Source organism: Carassius auratus, chromosome 1 (assembly GCF_003368295.1).
Source record: "Carassius auratus strain Wakin chromosome 1, ASM336829v1, whole genome shotgun sequence".
NCBI lineage: Eukaryota > Metazoa > Chordata > Actinopteri > Cypriniformes > Cyprinidae > Carassius > Carassius auratus.
Genome location: NC_039243.1, coordinates 14,666,822 through 14,682,580, shown reverse-complemented (window position 1 = coordinate 14,682,580; position 15,759 = coordinate 14,666,822). Strand labels below are relative to the sequence as shown.

Sequence of the window (15,759 nt, the reverse complement as noted above, 5' to 3'; positions counted from 1 at the left end):
CCTCTATTTATGCTGTATACTGTAATAGACATTGGCTGTTACAGTAACATGTATATATGTCCATATAAAAGGGTTACATGTATAATTACTATTTCCTGCGTCCAGTTCTCTCCCGTGTGTGAACATGAAACATCACATGGATGCATGCAGCATCCTCAGATGCATACAGATCATCAGATTTCAGCAAAAGTAGTAGGTAATCCGGGAATTCCATGCATACAGAAAATTCACCTAACATTCACAGTATACAAATTGAATACTACAATACCATAGGAGTTGTATGGTAGTATGCAATTCAGAACACAGCTTCTGTACTGTTACCAGTTATATTGAGCAGATTCTCGCAATTATAATAGGTCATCCGTTTATTCCATGCATGCAGATTTTTTGCATATTATGCACATGATACATACTGGATACAGCTGAAATAGTAAGAGTAGTATATAGGATTTCGAACACTGAAACTGACTTGCAAAACGATTCCTGATTGCCAGTGTTCTGTAGGCAGTGGAAGTATACAATAAGACCAGAACAGTTAAAAAACAGTCAATGAAAAGAGAAAAAATATATATCTATCAATAAACACTACAGAGAAAACAAAAGCAAAACAGCGTTACAGGTTAAGGAAAATAAAACAACTGAGCACACATATATGTATATGTTTTAAGGATATTAAAAATAGGTCTCATGAAAAGCAAAGCTGAAAGAGATCCTTCAAACAATGTACAAGATTCAGAGGATGGGTTTAAATGTACTTTACAGTTGGGTACCAGCTAAAAGGTGTGAAAGGAAACAAGTTGGCAGATAAATGTGCAAAAGAAGTCACAAATATAGACATGAAAGTAAAATATAGAAAGACTAAAGAAGCTTTGAATCAAACTACGTGGAGAAATGACATACAAAATGGATGAAAACCTGAAGACGGATTTATAACAATCAAAGAAATGTTGGTAAAGGTTGAATAACAAAGATAAATAGAAATGAAGAAGCAATTCAAATGATAAATGGTTTAATTTGGAATGCAATATCTGACAAAGACATGGGTATTTTAGAAGATAACGCCAATATTTTTGTATAATTTTAATCCACACCCGGCAGGTGGCGGTAATGCACCTTAAATCTGTATACCACCCACCCAAAGAAAATCAAGAAGAAGAAGCCACAGTCGGCTGATGATGCTCCGCGCTGCAGCGCCATCTGGACTCAGCGAGCGACACTGTTCTGTTCTACATCTTCCAGAAGAATGGAGGAAATTGACTTAAAGCTCAAAGCTGATGGCATTCAGAAAAAAGTCATCTCTCCCGGAAAAGGAGAACTTTCAACGTTTCCCAATGGAACAAAGGTAGTGTAACGTACAATTTACAGTAATGAAACGTCCAGACGAGCAAAAGATGTGTTGTTATTTAACGCGTCGAACTCTTAAGATAGGGAGCTAGCTTGATTCGCCCGTTTGTACGCATAATATGGGCTTAATTTCGACGGAAAATAGGCCAAACGTTTTACAATGTAATGCGTTATGCATATGTTGCAATTCGAATAGAAGAATTTAAACTGTTTGATGTCTTTTTTTGTTTTGTTTTTTACAAGGGAGGCGCCAGGTATTCAGATTTAGCCGTTAGCTAAGCATCGGGATGGATACCTGATGCTATGCTCTATGAAGGCCGTCTCACAAACAGGATGTCTGTCTGATTGCATTTTCTGGCACTGAAAGGGGAGAAAAAAAGGTTAATCTGTAATGAATGAATGCTTAAAGATACGTACCCCATAACAGCAACATCATATTGCTGCTAGCGCCATCAGTTATATAATATTAACCCTGTGGAGCCTGACATAAAATAATCTTTTCTTTCTGTGTCTTGTGGTGCTTGAGTCGAAGGCAAGGGAACATATACTGTATTATATTATTAAATTCGTATTGATTTATTAATTTAACCTCGAAAAATCGAATTAAGAGTTCGCATAGCTTGGCAGTACTAAATGTAAACAAACTGTTCTTGCACTTGAGAGCCTATTGGCTCAAAATGCAGAGAATTTTAAACAATGTCATACTGCAACAAATATCAGGTAAAAATTACATTTTGTATTTTTCTCTCTTGAAAGGTGAAGTTTCATTACCGCACTAGCCTTTGCGATGGCACTGTGTTGGATGACTCCAGGACGATGGGAGGCCGCAGTAAACCTATGGAGCTCATCCTGGGGAAGAAGTTCAAGCTTCCTGTGTGGGAGCAGGTGGTTACCACTATGAGAGAGGGGGAAATTGCTGATTTCACCTGTGATGTTAAGGTCAGTGACCTGTCTTGTCAGTTCATTCTTCTCTGCCTCCTAACCCTGTTTGTACACCTTCTACATATTTATAATATTACATATATGTAAATAAATACCAATAATTATATATTTTTTAAGTTCAACCAGATAGTACTTATTCCCAGTACTGATTTTGTTGTTTTTAATGCTCGTAGCACACAGCTCTCTACCCTCTGGTTTCTCTGTCACTACGCAACATCAGCCATGGGAAAGACCCACTGGAAGGACAGAGACACTGCTGTGGGATAGCTCAGGTTCACTCGCATCATTCTATGGGTCACCCCGATCTGGATAAGTTGCAGACTAATCCTCAGCCTCTAGTCTTTACTCTGGAAATGCTGGAGGTGAGAAACAGAAGCATGATCTAATTTTTGGAGTTGTAGTTTTACATGAAAGTGGACAGAGAGCTCAGACAACCACATGAACAGCATCATAACTCAAATTCCTGTCCGTTCCATATGCATTTTAAGGTGTTAAAGGGACAGTTCACCCAAAAATGAAAACTCTTATCATCATTTACTCACTCTTTACTTATTCCAAACCTGTATGAGTTTCAGTTTCCTGCAGGTATTTTGAAGAATGTTGGTAACCAAACAGCTGATGATATTCATACATTTCATCTTGAGGAAACTATTCCCCCAACTGAACTAAATATAATATGCATTTCCACTAATATATACCTTAATTACAAAATATCTGTTGGTAATTCCCACTTGCTTATTCATGATTCTGATTCTCATCTTCTCAAGATCTTGCCACCTGGATCCTTCCAATTGGAGATTTGGGCAATGACAGATGAGGAGAAAATGCAGGCCATCCCTCAGATCCATGAGGATGGAAATGCGCTCTTCAAGAGTGGCGATATTTCGGCAGCTGCTGAGAAGTACTACAGTGCCATAGCTTGTCTGAAGAACTTACAGATGAAGGTCAGCCTTAATAGCTGCTGAGCAATGAGTGGTCCTCATTAATTACCTAGACCAGGGGTCTTCAGTCTCGGTCCTACTGTAGAGTACAACCCTAATCAAACACACCTGAACCAGCTTATCAAGGTCTTTACAAGGCATTCTAGAAGCAAGTTTAAGCTAAACTCTGCATGACACCAGCCCTCTAGGACCGAGTTTGGAGGTCCCTGACCTAAACTGTGAATCTTTCTCACCAGTTGATGATTTCTGCACTTATAGTCTCTGACACACTCTGTTTTTAATGTGCATGATCATCCAATGTCTTTAGTGGCTCAGTCCTCAGTAAATGCAAAAGTCCATCTCTGGATAAGCTGGGAGTTTGGGGAATGCAAAGTGCACCAAGTTCATTTTCTTTGTACAGTTGCATAAACGTTTTGTTGACAGCTTTATGAAGTAGTGTACTGGATTTGTAATTAAGTATTTGTATACTTGCTGTGACAGAGACTTTTCTTCTGTCTTAACGATTTTATACATTTATCATTATTATCTCTAATATCAAAAAATTATTTTCACCTAAAAGAGACAAATGTGAATATAATGTGTACTTTGAAACTATCACTAAAAAGAAACCAAAAAGAGTCCTCTTTAAAGTCCAGGTACAAACAATTGCAAAGTTCATGCTTGGGTTGCCAGATGTCAAGAGTTCAGATCCTCCAATCAGAGCTTTTCTTACAGATCAATTTTCCTCCCAGTGTTTTTCTAAATCTCCCAAAATGGCAAGCATTCGCAATTGCACTCTGGTCTGCAAAAAATCACTAATGATCTGAAAACACTGATAAAAATGCATGTTGGAGTTAAAAAATCGCCATTGATTTATTCTGCTCAGATGTGTCATATAGCCAGTCTGCTTTCCTCTACAAGGCAAACTGAGCTGTTTGCTGTGACTAAACTGTCAGGGGGAAAAAAACACTTTCTCATTGAAAAAAAATCCAAATATGTATCTTGCATGCTTTTTTTTTTTTTTTTTTTTTTTGTAATTGTGGTAAGTGAGTAAATGCATTTAGACAGCCTCTGTGCTACAGTTCAAGGTTGTTTAATAGAAAAAAAAAAAAAAAAATTTGCTTTTTAAGATTTTTATTTTTTTAGTTGAACCATTGTGCAACCCTAGCCAATAGTGTATTCTTATATTCAAGGGTGGAAGTTTTACTTTAAACATATATTCTCTGTTTATAGGAGCGTCCGGGTGATGACCAATGGATCAAACTAGATCTCATGATCACTCCTCTCCTTCTCAACTATTGCCAGTGCAAGCATCTTCTGGGCCAGTACTATGAGGTTTTGGAGCACTGCTCTTCTATCATCAACAAGTACGACGGTAAATATCAAAACTAGCCCTGAGCCTAAATTCTTTATAACAACCCACTTTGTTAATTTAACAAAGTATGGTGTCCCATACTTGGAATTTGTGGTCTGCATTTAACCCATTCAAGTGAACACACACACATGGAGCAGTCATGTTTTTGACTAAACTAAACTGTTTTTGCAATGAGACTTTGGCATGAGCAATCTCCTACCAGGAGTTACATTTAATAATTGTCTTACAGATGCCCATACTCATTCTTGTCTTTTTCATAGACAATGTAAAGGCATATTTCAAACGAGGAAAAGCTCATGCAGCAGTATGGAATGAAGCAGAGGCAAGAGCTGACTTTGCCAGAGCGATTAAGTTAGACCCATCACTCGAAACCTCAGTTGCAAAGGAGTTGAGGGCAATGGAGGATCGCATTCGGGAAAAACAGAAAGAGGAGAAGGGACGCTACAAAAACCTTTTCAACTATAACAGCAAAGCCTCTGCTGCAGCTTCCACGGTTTGTTCCGTCTTCCATTTCATTAGCAAATTCTAAATGAGTGAATATTAAAAAATTTTTGTTAAAAAACAACAAAAATTACTCCGTTAAGTAACCTATGCTATTTTTCTTTTCTTTTTCAGGGCTGAAACAAAGATGAACTTCCAATTTTACATTTATAAGGATGTAGTTAGGCCATTATCAAGTTGGAGCACATGTACTCTGATAAACTGGTCCCTCACAAGTTCATCATATTGTTTATCACCACCTCCTCATGTATTATTATTAGATACACCAATTAGGAGTGCATAATGTTACATGCACTTGAATCCATTCATTTATCCCGAGTAACCCATCATTTATTGAGAAGTGCCCATTTTCATGGAGTTGCTAATAGGATCTGCATCTCCTGTGTTCCAGAAAAGAGTAAATACCAGCTTACTGCCTTGTTACCTTGTATATTCAGTCTTTGGATATAGTTGATAGAACCTGGTTCATTAAGGACAGTGCTTTTTAAGGGCAATGCGAATGAACCAAACTTGAAAGAAAATCTGAAGATGTTAAAAATGCTAGCCTGGTTAATTAGGATTTCTTTGTCTATATCCCTCGATTTTTTTTGTATTTATCATGTTTATTAATTGTATTGCTATTAACCCTCATTGTCTTTATATACATTTATATATATATACTACACATTTAATATAGAAAGATTAAGGAAATTAGAAGGCCTACTAAATATGTAAGTGAAAGACACAATATAAACACTGTGATGGTATGCAAAAGTATCCACTTCCCCATCACTGAAAACATATTCATTCACTTTGTGTTGTTCATTAATGGATTTGTCAGTTACATCTGTGTATGTCACTACAAATAAATTGCTATTTTCGAAACACTTTTAAAGAAGATGTTATTGCTGTTCTGCAGTTGTTGTAACTGAAGCCAAATAAAAATATTTGTCAATCACTTATCCCACATTTTACACAAGCATTGCATTCAATGGAACTGAAAATATGACAAATTGTTTTGTGTTTTTTTTTTTTATTTAAATACAGAATTGCAAAAATTGGGCTTAAAAAAATTATGCTAATGGCGTTAACACTACATGAGGTGTACATCTGGGAGATAGCTATGCATGATGGACAAAGGTCAATAGGAAAGATAGTAAGACATGGTTTTGTAAATTGCTTGGCAAAGAGATGGAGCGCATTTATGAGAAAAAGACCATTGGGGAGACAAGTACCAGAGAGAGGGTGTGTGTGTGTGAGTGAATGTTATGTGCGAGCACTTCGTTCTGTCTCCGCTAGACACTCCCTGACAAGAGCACGTGCGTGGATGATACCTGATGAAAAACAAAGACTTGTCAGCCATTTCAAACAAGCAAACATTTACCCAAATAAGACCAAGTGCTAACATACAAATGTGAAAAATGACTACTAAGTAGTAATGTTGATTGACAGGCCGTTTACTAATGAACCTAATATTTTACTAATTTTACTTTACTGTATTTATAGTATACATAATATTTGTATGTATACTTATAAATAGACACGAAAAAAAGCATTACAGGTCAGGCATTAGAAGTTACAACTTTTACATGTACTGCAACTTCAATAATTAATCAGCAATATAATATAAAAAATATTATCTATAGTACAAATAAGTGGCTTCCACTGTAATTAATTAATGGCTACTGGAATTATAAATATTCTATATTAATTTTACTCAAGTGATTAGCACAACAGCTTGGTAGGAAAGCCTTCGTGCTGATAAAAGAAACATTGTCTGATCTCACATATATCTTAAAAAGTCAGAAAACTTATCACAACTGCACTTATGATCACATTATTCTAGAGGGCTTAACGTCACTGTTACAAATGTGCTGCATGCACTTTATTCTGAAGGGTTCAGAGTACCTCTCTTCAGCCTCTCCATGGCACTTTTGCTGCCAGCATAGGTAGGACGAATTTCCCGGCTCATCTCCTCAATGACAGAGAGCAGCTCACTATAGGTAGATCCCTGCGACACTTTAACAGGCTACAGAATACAAGAGAAGTCTAAGTGATATGAACCCTCTTTTTTATGAGATATCTGTATGTGTGTGTGGTGTGTGTGTGTATATATATATATATATATATATATATATATATATATATATATATACATATATACACACACACACACACACACACACTCTATCCTTTCAGTTTTTGGAATAATTAAGATTTTATTTTTTAAATGTATTGTAAGTTGTCTTAATGTTCAGCCGTCTTAATGTTCATCAAGGCTGCGTTTATTTAATCAAACTGAATGAAAAGAGTTATATTTTTAAATATAATTTAAAATAAGTTTACTATTTGAATATATTTCAAAAATGTAATTTATTCATGAGATGGCAAAGCTGAATGTTCAGCTGTATACTGTATTATGCTGATTTGGTGCTAAGTTTTGATCAATTACTGGTGCTCTATTAATAATAATGGTTCTTAATATTAGTGTTTTTGTTGCTTAATATTTTGGTGAAAACAAAATCAGGATTCTCCATTAAATATAAAGTAAAAAAACAGCATTAATTTGAAATAATTACAATATTTATAATGTTACATAATATTTCTGTCACTTTTTATCAATTTATAGCCAACCCCTCCCCCCAATCTAATTTAACACAATCTTTTGAATAGTGGTGCATGACAGTTTCTACAAAAATATTAAGTAGTACAACTGTTGGCAACATTGATTATTAACAATAAATATTTTTTTAAGCAACACATCCATATATTAGAATGATTTCTGAAAGAAAAAGTAAAGTTATGGCTCCTGAAACTTCAGAATAGTCCTCACAGGAATAAGTTAAAAAAATTTAAAATATTTTTAATTTTAAACCTTTATATTTTTATTTCATATTTCAAATAATAACGATTTTTATTTTATGTTATTATATTTTGATTAAATATATGCATCATTGGGGAGCATTACAAAAAAAAAAAGTAGTGTTTTTATTCCAAATAAAACAGACTCATAGGATATTTACCATCATAATTTCAAATTTGCAAATATATCTAAAAAGCCCACTGTTGTCAAAACGTAACTTACTTGTACAAAGCCCATTGACGGTGGACCAAAGTCACTAAATGCTGGTCTAAAGTTAGAAGAGGAAGCCAGTGATGGAGATGAGCCACATGATCCTAATACCAGAGAGCAAGAGGAAGACCAATCACAAATCAAGAAAATGTCAAAAGGCCAAACTCAACCAATGACATCTCGCCACCCATTGTGTGCAAATGAAAGGAAGTGAGGTAAAATGAAGCCAATATTAGATGCATTCACAGATGTGATGGCTTGGTACACTCACAAATGTGTAAGAAAACCCGTTAGCTTTTAAACTTAAAAGCGATAGGGTGCGGTTAGCAGCACATTAATGTAATGAGCGAGACAGATGGCTATGGCTCCTTTAACTCCTCCCCCTTTATCCGTGTCTCTGACCTCTTTTACAGTAGGTTCACTGACCCCTTTCCGCGGGATTAAAACAGTGCCTTTGAAAAGATGCTAGACAAAAACTACCTCAAATTAAAAAAATATGCATGTACAAAATAAATGAATGAACGGGGAGCACAATGAAACTCACCTGGTGGCGTGTGGTTGGAGCCGGCGGGTGCGGGGGCGATCGGCTTGTAACTCATATTTACACCGCCGTCGACTGTAACCTCGCTTCACAAAGTTTCCGCTTATCTTCTGAATGTAATCTCGATGGACTTTATTATCTGAAGCAGGAACGACGATGACTTAATGGAAACACAAAGAGCAGATATACATATAAACATAAGAAGAGGTGAGGGACGTGATAAAGGCTAGCGGACAGAAAAGACGGTCCCCTCTAAACTTAACCGGCTTCAAATAGTGCCTTCTCTTTTTAAACCGCCTGTTATAGACTGACTTTTTCATTCTTTTCAGCTAGGCTAAAACAACGACTCATTTTATATAAAATCGAAATATATGTGGTGTATTAATGAGTGGAGGATGCCTGTGGTGGTTTATGAAAGGTAAATTTAACTACCCACCTCTTCCGCGAACTCGCTCGACAGCGACACGCGCTAAATATCCAACAAGCCGACAACTGAAACAAACAGCAACAACCGTGAACACTTCGCGATACGTCGGTTAGTTTAAGATGGTTTCAGAGCGCCGGTTTACACTTTGTTCGAGGAGGTAAAAGAGGAATAGACCGTACGGGAATAGTTTCGTTCCGCGGAGGTGTCGGTTCTACTCCTCTCTTCCTGCGCGTGCTAGCCTGCTATGTTATTTTCCCATGATACACGGCAAAAACGAGTGACTGCGTCATCAGGCACACGCCTTTGCCCTCACTCTTCCACAATGAAGATTCCGTTCCGGAATTTTCTTGTTTAGGTGTTTGCAGAGACTGGGCATCAATGAGATGGGAACATGTTTGGAAAATGCATAGTCTAAAGTAGTTTTATTTATGTATCTATTTATCTATAGAATGGCATATGGCATAGAGCAGTAGAAAATAATAGAATAGAACTAAATAGAATAAATTCTAGAATTATTGTATGTCAATATGCAAGTATTCACTACTGCATGAGATGTACAGCACAGTCAGATAAACATTACAATGTGCAATGTACACATAGCCTATATAATTATCATTTTTTATTGACTGGCAGCTGTTTCAAGGAAAATCTTCTTTTATCAGGATGTTAAAGCTGTTAGTGATTTCAGGCTTCTTTGGCACGCTGTGTGAGATGGATCCATTGTAATCTTTTAAAAAGTCAAATCAATATTTGTTTTCTGTTGATGCATTGGAATTTGCTCTGCAGGAAAGCCCAATGAAAACTTCTGGCTATATACTTCAGTAGAAGTGTCAGATTGTAGGAGTGGAGGCCATTTCACTGTCATCAATTTAGGCACCTCCCCTGGTCACATATAGACAGAAAGCACACATGCCGAAATCAGATCTGCTTCTAAATGATTAATGCCGTGCATACTGTAGCAGGGACGTACACAGATATATTGAGGGGCAGGGGCTCAAGTAGAAAAAAGGGCAACTCATATTTAATAAAAAAAAATTCCTAACAAAATGTTAAATATATTAGGGGTGTGCAATATTGACAAAACATATTTCGTGATACTTCCTGGGGTTTTATCGATAATGATAATTAGAATATATTTTTTCCTGAGTGTCTTATTGTGCTTATAGCTTAAGGAATACCGTGGAAGAGCTGACTCCAGACTTTTTTTTTTTTACATATATATATATATATATTCTAAATATATTTTCCAATAAGTTTAAACTGATTTGTACCTTTTATGGGCAATTTTACCTTTATAAAGAATTTTTTTTTCCTAAAAGTGTGCATCATCTTTTCAGTCAAATTCTTAACTTAAGTCAATTAATCAGTTAATATTATAAATCATTTGGGCTTTTACCAAGCACATTAAATCAGTATTGATGAAATTCATCTTTGCAATGCAGATGACACACAGAAGCTGCATTAAAAGTGGGACTTAGATACAGTTACACACTGTTTAATGCAGCACATGGATGTTTTAACCTGCAGTTACAAATGCATTAATTCTGTTTTGATATTTAAAAAATAAAATGTTGAATACTTTTTTATAGAAAATATATTTTAACGGTTGATTCATTCAACAGAGCGAAATAGCAAAACACAGTAAGTGTATCAAATTCTTGTTTATTTAACTGCTGTACGAAGTCTTCCTGTGATACTGATTAACTATGAAATGATATACATGTATACATTTCTGCCACTACATCTTGAATTTTGTGATCATTCTAAATGCATTTTAATAAACTAAATCATTCAGTCAAAGAACACGCACTGTTCGAACCTACTAGACTTAACTCGTGTTTTATTTATTTATTATTATTATTATTATTTACAGAGAAGGATCCTTAAATGTCGTAGCTGACCAAGCATTATACTGGGTGTCCATTTGAAAAGATATTAATTATAATAAATAAAACAGTTTCTTCTGTTAATCTGTTCCTTCATGTTTGTTCTTATTTACAATTATGCATTTTCATTTTCATACAAGAAAGCCAACTGGACAAAGGGTTTCACAGCCCATTGTTTGAATGTGTCACTGTTCCACATACTGTCAACATAAAAGCAGAACATAAGAAAGAAACACGTTAAAGCAGACATTTCAGATGACACTTCACTCAGTGACAGGGAGAAACTGCTTATGTTCACCAGGATCTCTTTACCAATCAGTCAGGAGAATCATTCTTTTGACAGAGCACTTAGGTTTGACAAATAAGACCAGAGGCAATGTGCTGTATAAGCACAATGTCACACGTTATCTTACATTTAAAGTAAGCACAGACATTATGTGTGACATAAGTTCGAAGTCTATTTATATATATATATTTTTTCCTGCCGTGCATTATGTTCTATTATTTACATTATGTGCGTATAGGCTTTGTGTTGTGTGAAATTATGGTGGACATTTATAATATCCTACCCTGGGACTGAGATCTTCCGTTTTTTTTTTAATACAATACAGCATATATATATATATATATATATAAAACGTAATTATAGTCATCTACAACATTAACACTTATTAAATATGAATATTTTATATGTGAAAACATTACTCTTCATGCGTGTGCCCAATTCTCACTATTAAAGAGGTTTTCTTTTAATAGTGTGAAAGGAAATATCAATAGTTTTCTGTTCCGTATGTTTTCATTTAGGGATCTTTTAAAGCCATTCCAACTAAATAACAGGCCTCTATGGACTTTGAATGTGTTTACATAATCTTTTAAATAAGTATACCTATATGATAAGATCATAAACTTTAATTTAACTTCTCAGTGCGTTGACAAATCTCAAAGGATTGGCTGCCCTCTTAAAAATTTATTTTCAGTTAAAAGTTAGTCCTTTATATCATTACTTCTCAACAGGGGCCCGGGGCCTTTAATGGCATTTAGCAAACTTTCCAGGGGGGCTGCAAATGATGACTTGTTCAGTAATAATAAGTACTATTAATATTAATAAGTAATAAATGATCAAACATCAGTAAAAGACTAAAATAAAGATGTCGGGCAAGTAAAATTAAATCATCTTTCTTATTTTAATTTGCCCCTGCTGCTTTATTAAAGAACATACAGTTTCTAGAACATCTGGAATCACCAAAACAAATGAAGGAGTAAGGTATGGGTGATTTCTGTAATTTAGCGACACTCCTGGTTTCTGTTAAAGTTTGAAATCAGAAAATCGTCAGCAAAAGTACCAATATAAATATTTTCACTTGCATGGACAATTAAATGCAAATATTATCTCAAAAGATCGGAGGCCTTTGAGTCAAAAGCTCAGCAGATTTTGCTAATAGACAATGCAAGAACCCACTTTGAACATTACCTTTTGTGGCAATGGTGAATGCATTGAACTGAAGCATTACGAACCCTGTTGTTTTCTTTGTGTGGCTAGTTCCTGGTTTGCAAGAGGAAGCTGGAGAGTAAGAAGGAGGCAGTGCTGATCTTATCAAAAGAACTTGACACCCGTCCGCAGGAAAGGGATCAGTTTAAACTGATGGCAAACCAAAAAGTACAGAGAGCTTATAGCATGTATTTCTTTTCTGTTCTATTCTTAATTAAATGTCATAATTATTAAGTGTATTTTCATCAAATTTAATCAGTTTTTTTTTTTCATTAATAGGAAGGTGACTGTTCTCTGCCTCCTGAAAAAAGAAACCAAGTATGTCTGTGCTTATCACCTTTAAAATATATGTAACTATACATCATCTGTTAGATGCTCTCATATACGTATAAAACTACAGATCTGAGATAGTCAGCTCTGTAATCCTGATTATTGTCAGTGTTATTTTTTTTTTTTTTTTTTATTTTATTTATTTAAAAAAACAGGGACAGCGTACAGTAAACATTAACCTCAAAGGGAGAGATGCATAGTACCAGGTTTTAGCTCAAGAGCTAATTTTCACCCGTAGTCCCTGGGCAGGCTGATGTTAAGCTACAATATATAAACATACATGAGTAATAAGATTTACACTTGCCAAAAAAATAAATAAAATAAAAAGTTCATGTTCACACCTTTCATATACTTAGACCTTAGAACACACACTTACACACATACACATATCTGGTCACATGTGGGGACAAATTTGATTTGATAGAAGCCATTTCTTTGCTTGGCGTGTGAAGGTGTAAAAATTTGTGCTTTTTTTTAGCTCTATAGGCAACATATTCCACTGACGAGCGACCACACAAGAAAAAGCAGAGTTTCCAAATACTGTCCTGCGTTTCGGGATCCTGCATTCACCTCGCACTGTAGATCTTGTGGCTCGAGCTGTTATTTCAGAGCCCAAAGATATGAATTCTTTTAGTGGAGGAGCAGCGTTGTCATGAAGTATCTTATACATCAAACACAGATTGGTGTGAATTATCAGATTTTCAAAGCTGAGAAACTGGTATTTTACAAGAATATGACAGTGATGGAATCGTCTGCTTTTCTTATCGTGAATCTTTAAAGCGCTTTTATATAATGACTCAAGTGGCTTGAGGGCAGTTTTAGTAGCCTGTGACCAACTTGTCATACAATATCGAAAATGAGGAACAATCATGGCATTTAGATAGGCCCCTGAGGCCAGTGTTATTATACCTATAAAATGTTGTCTGTATTGTACATTAAAAAGTTGAATATTTTTTAGAAGCCATGTGTTTAACTCGCCACAGGTCAATCTGGCCCAGTTACTGAGAGACGCGAGAACAGAACAAACAGCTGAGTGAGGAGATAAAAGAACTGAAGCAATGTTTAGCGGAGGTGCAGGGTGATAACAAGGTATAGCTTGCATCACTCAATCCCACGCAGATGTGTGCAAGGTGAAATGTGGAATCAAGCATTTTGGTCAGTTTATATATTGTGGTATATCTGCAATCCTTCCATCCCACAGCTGCTGAGGATGACCATTGCAAAGCAGTGTCTAGGGGATGAAGAGGTGGGAACTCATCACTTTCCAGTTCATGAGAGAGAAGATCTTGTTCAGCCGTTAGAAAGAGCTCGAGAACAGGTGCATTGCTCTTGGCGTTGCACACATATTAATTCTCAAGAATATTGCAATGTCTCACAGTTCTTGTGGACACAAAGACACACACACCACACACACACTGATAAAATAGTTTAATAAAAAGTAGTCCTAACTTTATGGTGTTGCAGAATGAAGCACCAGAACAAAGGTTAAAGGCAGCCATGGATGAATTACAGGACGTGAGATCAGAGCGTAATGTCTGTCAGGAGAAAGCTGACAGACTGAACCTGGAAATAAACCACATCTTGGGAAGCCACGAGAAGCGGATCCTGGATATAGATGCTCTGTGTATGGAAAACAGCTCAGGTTTACCATATTCAGGATCTAGTCACCTGCAGATTTAGCATCTACTGCTGTAATTGTAGGATGTAAAACATACACACACACACACACACACACAGATTTTTTTTGCATTTTGTTTTGATCTTAAATGTCAAGTCTTAGTAATTGTGTTGTGTGTTTGTCTTTTATATAGACATTACGCAACTAGTTTTTTTTCCATTATTTATTTAATTTCAGTTAACATTTATTTTATTTTAATTACAGTTTGTTTTTGTTTTTTGTTTTTTTTTACATTTACAATACTGAAAATGTGAAATAATCCATGAACCAGTCCAAGTTGGTTTTCTGCGTCGATATATTTTCAATGTAACAAAAGGGGAGAAAACAGCCAGATGACTTAAAAATGCTCAATTTTTCATGTAGGCTATTTAAATGTTTAATGTGTATTTTTCTAAGAAGGGGATCAGGCGTGTGGTGAGACTGACCTCTGCTGGTCTGCTGGGGACATTACAGAGATTGATAGGACTATTATTTCCAGTTGGTTAGGTTGGTGGCTAAATATTATCAAAAATGCTATTTGGCTAATCATTTTGTGGGTTATCTGTATATAATTCTGAATTCTTTAAAATGTCGTTTTTTTTAAGATACCTGCATGAGCGGCTTATGCAGCTTCAGGAGGAGGTCATCCTCCTCAAATCTAACATTATGAAGTACAAGGTATTTATTACACATACAACCATTTAATATGCACACAAGATTTCTTCACTTAAGTCATGTATACATTTATTCTGTATTCTGATATCAAGCATATGCTGATGTGTTTTATTTCAGAGTGCATTGGAAATTAACAGCAGCCCAACAGCAGCGCTCTGACAGGATTCCTCTCTGCTAAACAAGGTGCCACAAAAGACTTCCACAGAATCTTTACCAGTTTTCTTTTTTAATGGATATACAATTCTTTGAAAGCTTAGTTCCAGCTGATATGTGTTCAGTACAAGAGCTGTTGCAGTCTGAGAAGAACATGCTCATTCAGCATCAACGGCAAACCAACAAGTACTGTGACAACGGGCATCTCCTTTCTGATTCATACAATTATTAAAAACTATAATAGTATTTAAATAAAGCATTCAAAAGTAACTTTGTATCTTGTGTGTACAGAGAGATACAGATACAGAGAGATACCCAAGATATGGATTTAATTTTGAATGCTTTATTTATATACTATCATAGTTTTTACTTATTTCATGAATTTGCATTAATGATTATATTTTCCGAAATGTGTAGAAATTGTGCATTTATGAATGTGATCGTTTTTAAATATAACTATTTAGTTT

The 15,759-nt window shown here is 35.5% G+C and overlaps 2 protein-coding genes and 1 pseudogene across 4 annotated transcripts; 2 read left to right on the top strand and 1 right to left on the bottom strand.

Moving 5' to 3' along the window:
* Nucleotides 1–1,175: 1,175 nt before the first annotated feature.
* On the top strand, nucleotides 1,176–5,948 carry LOC113078376 (AH receptor-interacting protein-like). The gene is made up of 7 exons (XM_026250734.1): nucleotides 1,176–1,342; nucleotides 2,101–2,283; nucleotides 2,460–2,648; nucleotides 3,054–3,230; nucleotides 4,440–4,581; nucleotides 4,842–5,074; nucleotides 5,197–5,948. The coding sequence occupies exons 1-7, from the start codon at nucleotides 1,244–1,246 to the stop codon at nucleotides 5,200–5,202; spliced, it is 1,029 nt and encodes a 342-aa protein (XP_026106519.1). The 5' UTR covers nucleotides 1,176–1,243; the 3' UTR covers nucleotides 5,203–5,948.
* A 146-nt stretch (nucleotides 5,949–6,094) lies between these two features.
* LOC113078470 (cyclin-dependent kinase 2-associated protein 2-like) lies at nucleotides 6,095–9,407 on the bottom strand. 3 transcript variants are annotated; one of them, XM_026250929.1, is made up of 6 exons: nucleotides 9,282–9,407; nucleotides 9,112–9,167; nucleotides 8,679–8,814; nucleotides 8,147–8,238; nucleotides 6,970–7,090; nucleotides 6,095–6,395 (listed from the first exon to the last, which is right to left on the bottom strand). In XM_026250929.1, the coding sequence occupies exons 3-6, from the start codon at nucleotides 8,731–8,733 to the stop codon at nucleotides 6,328–6,330; spliced, it is 336 nt and encodes a 111-aa protein (XP_026106714.1). In that variant the 5' UTR covers nucleotides 8,734–8,814; nucleotides 9,112–9,167; nucleotides 9,282–9,407; the 3' UTR covers nucleotides 6,095–6,327. The 3 variants fall into 3 exon arrangements, with proteins under 3 accessions (XP_026106714.1, XP_026106644.1, XP_026106582.1); XM_026250859.1 differs by having other exon boundaries at nucleotides 8,679–8,835; nucleotides 9,282–9,406; XM_026250797.1 differs by having other exon boundaries at nucleotides 8,679–8,835; nucleotides 9,112–9,366.
* Nucleotides 9,408–12,254: 2,847 nt separating this feature from the next.
* Nucleotides 12,255–15,137, top strand: LOC113109146 (coiled-coil domain-containing protein 149-B-like; annotated as a pseudogene).
* The last annotated feature ends 622 nt before the right edge of the window (nucleotides 15,138–15,759 follow it).

Bases quoted from the DNA above. Each gene is read 5' to 3' on its own strand.
- LOC113078376 (XM_026250734.1), top strand. From the start codon at position 1,244: ATGGAGGAAATTGACTTAAAGCTCAAAGCTGATGGCATTCAGAAAAAA. The intron at 2,284-2,459 runs GTCAGTGACCTG...TAATGCTCGTAG, and splicing joins ATTTCACCTGTGATGTTAAG to CACACAGCTCTCTACCCTCT. The intron at 2,649-3,053 runs GTGAGAAACAGA...CATCTTCTCAAG, and splicing joins TTACTCTGGAAATGCTGGAG to ATCTTGCCACCTGGATCCTT.
- LOC113078470 (XM_026250929.1), bottom strand. From the start codon at position 8,733: ATGAGTTACAAGCCGATCGCCCCCGCACCCGCCGGCTCCAACCACACG. The intron at 8,239-8,678 runs GTGAGTTTCATT...CTCTGGTATTAG, and splicing joins CTCCAACCACACGCCACCAG to GATCATGTGGCTCATCTCCA. The intron at 7,091-8,146 runs GTAAGTTACGTT...TGTATTCTGTAG, and splicing joins CGTCAATGGGCTTTGTACAA to CCTGTTAAAGTGTCGCAGGG.